The sequence below is a fragment of the Cydia splendana genome, chromosome 7 (assembly GCF_910591565.1).
Source record: "Cydia splendana chromosome 7, ilCydSple1.2, whole genome shotgun sequence".
NCBI lineage: Eukaryota > Metazoa > Arthropoda > Insecta > Lepidoptera > Tortricidae > Cydia > Cydia splendana.
Genome location: NC_085966.1, coordinates 16,160,455 through 16,172,541, shown reverse-complemented (window position 1 = coordinate 16,172,541; position 12,087 = coordinate 16,160,455). Strand labels below are relative to the sequence as shown.

At 36.1% G+C, this 12,087-nt stretch overlaps 1 protein-coding gene across 1 annotated transcript; it reads left to right on the top strand.

The window, feature by feature from the left end:
* Positions 1–229: 229 nt before the first annotated feature.
* LOC134792396 (allantoicase-like) lies at positions 230–5,710 on the top strand. Its single transcript, XM_063763688.1, has 8 exons — positions 230–385; positions 2,383–2,581; positions 2,791–2,871; positions 2,975–3,135; positions 3,772–3,928; positions 4,368–4,514; positions 4,911–5,089; positions 5,332–5,710. The coding sequence occupies exons 1-8, from the start codon at positions 329–331 to the stop codon at positions 5,458–5,460; spliced, it is 1,110 nt and encodes a 369-aa protein (XP_063619758.1). The 5' UTR covers positions 230–328; the 3' UTR covers positions 5,461–5,710.
* Positions 5,711–12,087: the final 6,377 nt, after the last annotated feature.

Sequence of the window (12,087 nt, the reverse complement as noted above, 5' to 3'; positions counted from 1 at the left end):
GAAAACGGTGCTTGAAGCTCCGGCCCGGACACGGCCCGGTCTAACTTGAGTCATCCTTTAGTTGTGAGAAACCAAAAAAGGTGCCGTCCCCGTGGAACATTCCAATGGAGTACAAAAGGATGACCGTAAGGAGTGACGGAATAAACCTTAGACGGGCGCGTGTCAGTCGGGCGACCTAAGCGTCGTGATAAAGTGATTTGTTTTGTTATTGTTATTATCAGTGTGTTAACAGCTATATAAGTGGAGCACGCTCGGCTCCCAGTCATTCAATCTCCCGAGGCATCGGAAGTCGATCCAGCTGTGGACATTGAAACGAGAAGTGTGAAGAATGATTGAGAAGAAAGCGCCTGCGTTTACGGAGCTTAGCGAGTTCGCCAGTGTTGGCGTAAGTTTATTTTATTATCAAAGCTCTTGTAGTTACAATTAGCATAACCATACCAACCGTACCAGCTGTGAAAAGGCCTTCTTCATCTTCAAGCACGCATATACTTATGGTAAATATTTGTAATTAAGTATATGTAACTTATAGCTTTTTGGAATTCCGGGTTCCAGAAATATTGAATTTTGGTTATAAACGGTTTTATTAAGATTTTTGGTGTAAGCTCGACAAATTTCTTTTTTTAAGCAATGATCAGATAAAGTTTAATTATGTTACCACCAAACCCAAGATCCAAGAAATGAAGCTAAAATAAATATAATAATTATGTTAACTCATTAGAGACGAAGCAAGGTAGACATTCTATAAAGATAATTACGTGGTTTAGATTCCCCCAACTTGCTTAAAAGCAGTTAAAGTAATGCAAACTGCCCAGGCTCTGTGGTCTCGAACTTAGCCACCTAATAATCAAAACTCTGAGGCGAAATTCACCTTTACGACCTTCACCTTAAGTACCCTTATGGTATACCCCTTAATTAGATGTCTAGATACAATCTAATTTAGTCGTTAAAAAAGTTTACGTTTAAGTCGCCGTGCTAAAAATAGGAAGGTTATATTTTAGTGCACTCCAAAATGTACGTTGTTCATTTTATATTGAATTGAAGTTGTCGTGCATTGTTTTACAATAACTGTAAATGTTATAATTGTATACTAATACACTATATTTTTATTTTAACTTAGAATAGGTTATTAATATTTTACTGCTTGCGTGACTTTGAATGTCATAAAAAAAACAATAAAATTTGCTGGCGTCAAAGTTATAACTTTTTGTAACTATGTATGTATTTATTTACCTACTATAACTGATTGTACGTAAATTTACATACAATCCGCCAAAACTCTTATGAGTGAAAATCTATAAAATTGAACATACATATACAAGAAACAAGTAGGTAACCTTAATGAATAAAACAAACCAAGAATCAAAATTTAAAAAATCCGCCTCTCAATTTAATGCTAAAATGATTCTCGAGATACCTAATACCGGAGTTTCCTTTCAATGCAACTACCAATCAAATGGATTCTCCTTTGATCGATATTTTGTTTCTATCTGTGTATTCAGACCGAAATAGTGAGGTAGGCCAGATGGGCAGATTACGTCACTCATGCCGCTGAAACGGCTTACGGAGCCCCGGGTGGAGTAAAAATGGGAAACGTTAAGCCTCGGAGCGATTAATACGATGCTATTCCTGCTTTTTGACCACTTGACAGTTAATGATAACTTGTTCTCTTATATTACGTTTTGAACCATTTTAAGGGATCTCTTTTCACTGCTACTAGAGTCAGACCAAGAAAAGTCTGCAACGGATTTGATAGCCCACGCAGTGCACGTGTTATTTTAAACGTCAAACTTCTAGTAAATTATGACATTTATGACGTATAAATGACACTTACACTGCGTGGGCTATCAGATCCGCTGCAGACTTTTCTTGGTCCGACTCTATAATGGTAGGCATCATCACCTATAAAAAAACTGTACGGCCATTTAACATTTTACAATTGCACAATAAACTAAAAAGTATTTTCTCTATTAAGAGTGAAAAAAAACCACTGTATAAGTAAATTTTTTGGTAGTTGTGACTATTTTTGTATTTTAGTCCTTTGTTATAGAAAAAATGTATTTTCCTCTAACAATAATATTTAAAGAGATATTTCCAAGAAAATATATCCGTATAGATATCATAACAATTGCCAGTCGAGCGTAAACCAAGATTTATTTGAAAGCATATACTTATATATATACTAAAATTGTTCAGATTGTTATTTACGGTACCTATGTTTAACAGGTAAAGGAATATAAATGAGATAAACAAAACATATCATATTATGTAGGTACATACGTACCAGACGTATCAGACGTAGGTACGACGGAATATGTTTACCTTTACCTAGTTGTTTCATGTTTGCTAGTTTTATACTTACGTTAAGTTACATCCTTTTTACAGGCTGGTGGCAAGGTAGCGTTCGCGACCGATGACTTCTTTGCGACATGCGAGAATATGCTTGCAGACAGCGATTCTCTGTGGCTCGCTGACAAGTACACCGAGTACGGCAAGTGGATGGACGGCTGGGAGACCAGACGAAAGCGCGTGGCCGGCCATGATTGGTGTATACTGAAGCTTGGCACCAAGTGTGTCATACGTGGTACGTATTGAGTTTTTCATCTCTGTCCCTACTCGTAATTGGCGTTTAGGACGGAATTTATTCTGTAATTTGTTCTCAATCTTCCTCATTTGCTTTTTTTATGATAGATAGTATAATTTTTCTCTTATTTGCTAAACGTTTAGGTATTTATAAATATCAAACGGTATTGGCATGATTTTAATTTTTCTTACATTTGTGTATTTTTACAGGTCTTCTCATTGACACGGCGTACTTCACTGGAAACTTTGCGCCAAAATTTTCGATACAAGCCGCCTGTTTAACGCCTGAAGGTATGTTTATCAAAATTAAATATTATTTTTCTGTTCTTTAATTATAACACAATAGCTGTTCCATCGTTGTAAGAGTTTTCAGAAATTTTAATGTTCATTACAGAAGAGTCAATGCTACCGGAAAGAAATGCCTGTATAGGCACAGCGTGTTCAGAGAATGAAGTGGAAGCTGTAGAGAGGCTTGCGACCGACAAGTGGAATGAGATCGTGCCTATAACTGCTCTCAGACCAGGCTACGAAGAGACCAGACTGAATTATCAAAAGGTAATTGATCTGACTGAAATTGTAGGTACCAAAAGTAAACCAAACAAAATAAATATTCTACTTAGTGATTTTTTGTGGTGAATTATATCAAACTTTTGAAGCACAACGTTTTCTACAGTCCTTGTGTGCTATAGCAGCAAGCATACAAAATGTTTTAATAGATTACGAGTAAATTCCTAACCTCAATAGGCCAAGATTTCTCTAAAACTGCTTTTATTCCATTCAAGCTCGGTCAATGAATGCCTGTGCCTGTTGATTTCATTTTATTATGTTTAAGGTAGCATGTTTAATGTAAAAATATCAGGGAGACCGAGTTTTGCTTGGAAAACATATAAAAACTCAAAAGTACGCGTTTTCCCAGAGTTAAGACCTAGCTAGATCGATTTATCGCCCCTGAAAACCCCCATATAGCAAATTTCAACGAAATTTTTAGAGCCGTTTCCGAGATCCCCGAAATATATATACATATAAATATATATATATATATAAATAGATAAATAAATAAACAAGAATTGCTCGTTTAAAGGTATTATAGATTAAATATAGATTTCTGTTTAATGGGTACCGATACCGTTTTTTGCCGGGCCGAAATATATATTAAGAACATTTTTACATTATATTTATTTATCATTATAGGTACTAAGCGACGAGGCATACACACATGTCCGCGTAAACATCTTCCCTGATGGTGGCATCGCGCGACTCAGAGTATACGGTGAAGCAAGGGCAGAGAGGCCGCTGCCTCATCACATGGTGGATTTGCTGTCCTTGCTAAACGGCACCACATGCCAAGGTAAATATTTAGCTAAAAATTAGTAAGAAATCGATTTACATTATCAAAACTTCCGAAACCATAAAACATATATATCTTCATGCGAAATAAAGAACGATATTTACTTGAGATTTGAATTGATGAATTTTGTAGTCCGGCCAATAGATTGCTACTACTGTTCAGGAACACGATTTAAGGATGACACGTTAAACCGGGCCGTGTCCAGGCCGGAGCTTCCGAAGCATCGTTTTCTATGGAAAGTATCACGTGGTCGCCAGTGATGTCATAGAAAAGTAAGCAATGGTAGCTCCGGCCCGGACACAGCCCGGTCTAACGTGAGTCATCCTTTGAAGTAAGCATCTTACCAATGGTCATATAATTTAACAGATTAAAAACCTCTTTACCATCTGGTCAGTCCAAAGCGTCACAGAAACACTAGTCTTACCAAAACCTTTTTCAGGGTACTCAAACGCTCACTACGGCCACCCGCGCAATATGATCAAGCCCTGTAAGAGCAAGTGCATGGCCGACGGGTGGGAGACGGCCAGGAGACTCGACCGACCGGAGGTTATCGAGGCTAACGAGGATGGCACGCTCAAAGTACCTGGTAAGTTGTATACTCAATACTCATGTAGTATTTATTTTGCTAACAATTTGTACCGGTGAGCCCTGGGGCAATCAGCCTTCTTTTCACGACCATTAACATAGAGATCCTTAGTATTCCTATTTCATAGCAAAAGGTGACTGAATATTCGCTTCGTGCTATTGACGTTATTTCAAGAAAGTGACTGTTTTAAAATAAGAAAACTACATACCTACATAGTCGCAATCTCATTAATTTCAAAGCTCTATACCAAAATATACATAAATTTAGTTCGCCAACCTTAATCTAATTTAATAGGCTCACTAGACTGGCTCTTATATTTGAATTTTATTACTCAGACAAATTAAAAGCACCTCTCAATGAACAACCGTTTTTGTTTAATTAGCTACTTTATTTCAGGGGAAGAATGGGCCGTCTTCAAATTGGGTTTCCCAGGAAGGATCAAAGAACTGTGTGTGGATACTGCGCACTTCAAAGGCAACTTTCCCGATTCTGTCAAGATAGAGGGCACTTTCTTAAGCCGTGATTGGACGCCTGAATCAAGGCCACAGTGGAATAACATCCTAAGACCAAGCAAGGTGAGTTTCTACAAATTACTTGGCGACAGCCTTGAGATGAAAATTTTGTCATATCCATCGTATATCTGACCAGCATAATATCGGAGCCGCATTTCATTTATTTCAAAAAACACAGAAACGACAGCTTGCCAATTACAAGTGCATATAGTACATGCAACAGCTTCATATATTTTATAATTTTGTACTCTTAATATGTTTACCATTACAATACGATAGTAATTCTATTCCAATTTTGTTTGCAGCTCTCAGCACACAGTGAGCACTGGTACAACTGTGAGTCGGACCTGGTGACGCACGTCAGGGTAACCATGGCGCCTGATGGCGGCATTAGTAGAGTACGCGCCTTTGGATTCGTCGACAGTACGATATAATAGTTTAACTTAGGAAAAAACATTGTGATAACTTTATCTCCTTATACATAATTTTGCAATACAGCCTAACTTACCGTCTATCTTAGATTTTATAGGAGTGAATAGCTGAAGCTAGAGAAGCGTTTCTTTTCTGTGCTGTTTCTTAAATCATAGTAAGTAGGACAATTTGTTCTGGATTCAATACCTACTTAAATATATTTGTGTCATCCCTAAACTTTGTAGTAAAAATTTTTTGAACATCTTTTTTTTATAATAACAAGAAATTTCTTAATTTATTTCATGTATGTAAGAGATAATCTATATAAGTATATTAAAAATACTTGAAATGGGTTACTTGCTACAAACTCACATAGTTTAAGGTTTGCGTGTATATTTTATATTGAGTTATCTATAGGTACTGCGTGTTTTTATTATTATTGAAGCTTGTTAATTATTAATACCTACATAATAACAATTGAATATGGTACAAAGTTCCTTGTATTATGCCTAAAGTAATTTAATGTACTTAGTGTTAATCTTCAAGTATTATTATATTAAATGATGATAATAATAATATCTAAATAGTTTAAATTACCTTGAGCGTAACTAAAAAAACCGGACAAGTGCGAGTCGGACTCGCCCACCGAGGGTTCCGTACTTTTTAGTATTTGTTGTTATAGCGGCAACAGAAATACATCATCTGTGAAAATTTCAACTGTCTAGCTATCACGGTTCGTGAGATACAGCCTTGTGACAGACGGACGGACGGACGGACAGCGGAGTCTTAGTAATAGGGTCCCGATTTACCCTTTGGGTACGGAACCCTAAAAAAGATATTTAAAAACGACAAGCACGACCATAATTAAAAGGTTTGAAGTGCCAGTAGAGGTATGATTGACGCTGATACCCTCAGCGTATAACCTAAGCAGCAGAAGTTGCTAAGCGGGTGAGGTGTTCAAAATAATCTTGACGTGACTTTATTGTTAAGGGAATAAGAGCGTGTTAAAGTAATTGTGAACACCTCGCCCGCTTAGCAACTTCTGCTGCTGACTGTACATAGGTAAATTTTTACTTCATCAGCGCTGTAATGCAGGCGCGACATAATATTATTATGTGTCACTAGAGCCTTGTTAACTAGAGCAAAAATCTTCGCCGGTACCACACCGTCTTACAAAAAAGCCGTTCTTTCGTGGCAATGGTGTAAATTCCTCCTTATAAACATTGTTACCAGGAACACCCTCCTTACGAGGTGCCAATCACCTTTAAAAGTACTGATCCTTTTTGATGCGTCATTCAAAATGGCAACGTTATCCGCGGAAACGCACTAACATGAAAGGGTGAATACATTCGAAGACCTGATAAAACTGAAAGATGAAGCTATTAATTGGATTCATTATCTGGAGTTAGATTTATGATTTTTCTGTATCTGTATAATATACGGCTTAGCAGGCCAATTCGAGTTTCAGTTATTCGATCTGTTTCCGATATGGTACTGATCTGTCAGTGTCAACAGATTTTGGTTGAAGAAATGTCACTTTTGACACTGACAGATCAGTATCATAATAATATTATCGGAAAGAGATCGAATAACTAAAACTCGAATTGGCCCGTAAGGCTTTATTAAGCCTTTGAAATTGCGTACTTACTGTTGCGATTTATCGGATATTACTGAAATTACATAATCATTTTGCGTGTACAATCAGCTAGCTGTTTTATAAAACATTTTGTATGTGAATATACTCAGAATAACACGATATTTTAGCAACAGACTTTAAATGCAAACTTTATAAAGTAAACTTACCGTGAAATTCATATTTTCTCGTTAGGTGGGGGAATATTTTATTTGGGGTAATAAAGCTCGTATTTCAAAAGAATGTGTGAGAATGTAATTTCGCGCTCTTCACTCGTGACACGCCCCTGATGGGCTCCCCTAGGCGCTCGTTGCTTTGTGCCGCTTTGAAAAAATGTATATAATAATAAGATTAATTTTTTTAACCGTTCAAACTTGAAACCTTAAATAAATTATATTACACCATTATATTACAATTTTTCAAGTCAACATTTGAAAAAGTGCCACTTTATCTAAAATAAACAATAGGTACTAATCTATAACTATAATATTATATACCTACTAACTAATCGTATCATCACTTTTGACAAAGACTGATGAGACTTCTGAGGATATTAGGGATACGTGGAAGAATAAGAGGGAGGCCTTTGCCCAACAGTGGGACAATATGGGCTTATAATAATAAATAACTAATTGTATCGGTGGGTAAAGGTTATAAAAAGGTTTAATGATAATATGATTCAAACAGAAGTTCAACATAGAATTCCGTACAACTAGAATGTAGCATTAAAAATATGAAAACTCTCAGGTACATTATGACTGTTATTTAAAGAATAATTTAGCGGCGTAATGTTATTTCTAAGCGAATAACAGAAATTTAGGTATTCTATGCCATCAATATAGAGTGCTCCCGGTAGGTACTGGTCTTCTATACTAATACCGGACTGGAACCGGGAATTCTCGGTTTTCGCTATACAAACTCAGTACCGGAAGCATTTCCTAGCCATCACGTAGATCTAGTTTGAATTTGGAATTGGTTGGGTGAAAACATACTAAATAATCAGATGAGATTTTCCATCGAGCATTATTCAGCATAAGAACTACTCGTACATATATTGCACGTAAAGTAAAAGCAGGTTAGTACACAGCGAGCAAGGAGTTTATTAAACTAACGCTTCAAAGGTTGCCAACGTTTTATTCCTTTTGTTTTTGTGTGAAAAACCTCTATCGTGAAATGGACGGATGGCGTGTCCGTATGCAACGACTATGCTCGTTCATTCAGCTCAGAAGAAAAAAGTATATTGTAAAAATAAAGCGTTTATGTATACTACATTTTTCTCTTCCGCCTAAGATTCGCTCTTGCACGTAAAGTTGTAGTTTGGGAAAACACAGAACTTATTCTTCATAACTACACTTTCGTAAAGGACCTCCATCTTCAATTTTAATAGAATGTTGACATGAAATGGCCTACCCATTACCTATATAGCTTATAAAGCGTCATTTTTCATACCACCATGCAGTAATGCAGTAGAAAAAAATGGTTGTCTGTAAAGTCGGTTTACGGACGATAATTATTTTTGCGTGATAACGTCATAAGAAAACGTGGCCGTAACGTTACCATCGAGATCTGTCCACAACGTTAACACGGAGATTTGTCCACAACGTGACACTTTTTCGTGCATGCTACCGGTGGTCATCGATTTATAAGACGTTATCACGTCAAAATATGGACTATATATCATTTGATAACAACCGGAAAACAAGGCTGCAAAAGCGGCGCAAATTTAGATGATAGACTATCTGGGTAATTCTTATTCTTATGCATTTTTTGTGTAACACGTAAGAATAGCATGTATTTTTGTGAAAATAAGTAAACTCTATATCAATATACTTAGCAATTTACCTCTAGTTTTAGGTCAACCTAAATGTATTGTCCTAAGAGTATTAGAAACATATAAAAAAATTATTACAAGTGCGAAATGTCACGGACCGTGTAGTGTGACTTCCCCAGATTTTGTGACATTTGATTTTTTTTTGAAAAAATATGAAGTGATTTTGCAATAATTTATATCAAATATAAAACACTAATCCTTGTCCTACATAACTGTTTAAAAATTGTATTGATTTATAACGATTTTATATAATTTTAAACAACATACATTTTGTGATTAGTTTTCACGTCACCACCGCGCGTGGTAATATAAACATTCGGTACTCGGTAGAAAATTATCTTTACTGCTGGCAGCCTTATTAAGGTTTTTTTAGAACAGCAACACTGTGTTGTTGTCAGGTTTACAAATGGCTGAAGGAAGAAGTTTTGTCGAAGATTATTTATTTGTGTTCATTTGAAAAAACGGTCAACCTTAACGCGTCACCGCCGTGTTAGAGTTTTAAGAGTAAGTTGCAGTTTCACGTTATTGTTTGTAACATAAGATATACCTCATACATTGCAGATTAAGCTAATTATTTAACATTTGCAAAATCAAAGGAAATGTTTATGTAATATCGAACATGTTCCAACCGCCACGGACTTTTGAGTCCACGTTCGTGACATATAGACACGTGGTCGTGTCATTCTTAATTCGTTTGATTAATTTAGAGGCATGCACTTTTCAGAAATGCATTTTTATTAACTACAGATCAGTTGCTTTTATTGCCCAACTGCCAAAGCAAAAAAAAATGTTTTTCACTTGTATGTATGTATGATGTGTATCGAATTCTTTGTCACGCTCTACAGCCTTTATAGTTTGACGGATTTCAACGTCTGAGCTGTCATTAGGTTTGTCGTAGTCATAGGAGTGACTTAGGCTATGTTAAAATAACTATATAAATCAAAATAGCCGAGTTGGCCACCAAAATGCCGAAATGTCACGACTGAGGGACATTTTGTCACAAGCGTGTTTATGTACTCATTTTATTTACCTTTCCTGAGGGTATTAAGCTTGACCATATGAATCAAAAAATGCTTTTTGTATGTACTTTTGATATATGTAATAATATGTGAAAAATAAAAACGTTTATGAAACAAAATTTTTTTTGGACACAGTTTAAGAATCACCCATCTAGCTGCATTTTTTAGCAGTTTTGCGTGGAAAAGCCGGAGCCTGGAGCTCACATGATGTTTAAAATTTGAGCAAACGCCTTGTAGACGCTAGCAGTGACCAGAAGGCTGGGTCATTCATTGCCGACCGCATGGAGGGATTACCATCCAACGCGGCAACTATATGCCAGCCTTCTGGGAAGACTACCGTCAGGCTCCGAGCTCGAGCACATTTTCTATGTATATCCTTTGCTAGATAGTAGGTATATTATTTTGTACCTTAGGATAGTCATATTTTTTTCTATGCATTTATTGTTTAATTTTATTAAATATTTTTGCTGAATAAAAATATACGGCGCTCTCTGAACAAAAGTGCCCTAATTTCACGCGTTGTTAACCCTGTAATGCAAGGATTCACTGACATGTCGCGTCACGACCCCCATATTCAACACATTGCATCTTTGGGAGCAAGGGCAACCTTGCTCACCGTCAAAAACAAAACATTATGGATGTCTTTCTCGGAAGACGGTGGTACCTCTCCAGTTGGGTTAATGCAGATTCAAGCGAGATTACCCTACCAGTAAGTAAGAAAGATGCAAGGTGATAAAGAGCACGAATTGAAGATCTAGATATTATAGATATTCGATTCGTGCTCGTAAAAGGTACCTATTCTAACTTGTACTATATTGCGAAGAGGGTCACAGACTAAATTAATGTGGCATATTCCACATCTTCTTTAGGTAAATTCCAAGTCCTCCATACTGCCTATAAGCGCAGCATAGCTACACGTGTTGCAACAGCAGATATCACAGACAGTGCGATAACGGGTCAAAGCAAAGGTTAGGAAAATCTGCTTTACGCTGGTTACGAGCACATCGTAGACAGACATTGCTGGTTAACAGTGACCTGTACTATTTATTGACCTCAAAAATATTTATAGGTTTCAACACCGAACGTTCCATGCCATTGCGTTTGACAAAATTATGAAGTTAAAATCCCACAAAATACGTATAAAGCGATTCAAAGTGTCATGGAACTATGTAGTCTTAATTATTATTATTAATAAATGTAGTATATGGTTTATGTTTCCTTAGATTTGGCATATCTAATGACATGTTTTTTTATTTAATATTTATTTAAAACCACATGCGAGGTGCTGATCCAAAACACACATTAATTACATTTTTTACATTAAAACATTTAAAAATTCAATAACATTATTAAAAATTAAGAAACAAATATCATCAAATCAAGCGTATTCTAATACAAATATCATATGATAAATAAAGAAAAAAAAATAGTCAAATACAATTAGCGTCATTATAAGTATAATTCAATAAATACCATTTTAATAGATTGCATCGCACGTTAAATCTTCAATGACAACATGATTTTGACTCATGTTAATTTTTTAACATTTAGGAAAACTAGAATTATCTATTTGTTAAGATAACCATTAAAGTAAGTAACTAAAAACACGATAGCGTTTAATGTGTGACTTTTTGATACATATTAAATGTAGTCCAATGTTTATTTATTATTTTATCTGTTTCAAATACTTTAATCTTCATGGTTCAAGGCGAAAGGTTGTCGCCATTCGCGTGCCATTCACGTGGGGCGTGTGAGGCTATTATGCGTTGAATTACTTGAGGCATATTCTAAAACGTTGAATATAATATTAATCTAATATCGTTATCAATAAGTCTTGTTCAGATACAGGCAAATCATCTCTAGAGCGAGCGGGACACTTGGAAAATATGGTAACAATTTTAATACAAAAAAATGTTTCTGAATATTACTCACAATAGTCACAATTATAGCTTATCTTTAGCCTTTCTCGTCATCGTGGCACGATTAGTGCACACGAGAATCATTGTGGGTGACATAATGCTAGCAGAATCCAGTAATTTAAGTACTTGATAACTAAGTATTAACTGTGAACTGGTGAAGCGCTGGTGGCCTAGCGGTAAGAGCGTGCGACGTGCAATCCGGAGGTCGCGGGCTCAAACCCCGGCTCGTACTAATGAGTTTTTCGGAA

Coding starts and splice junctions, on each gene's coding strand:
- LOC134792396 (XM_063763688.1), top strand. CDS start 329: ATGATTGAGAAGAAAGCGCCTGCGTTTACGGAGCTTAGCGAGTTCGCC. Junction 386..2,382: donor GCGAGTTCGCCAGTGTTGGC/GTAAGTTTATTT, acceptor TCCTTTTTACAG/GCTGGTGGCAAGGTAGCGTT. Junction 5,090..5,331: donor ACATCCTAAGACCAAGCAAG/GTGAGTTTCTAC, acceptor TTTTGTTTGCAG/CTCTCAGCACACAGTGAGCA.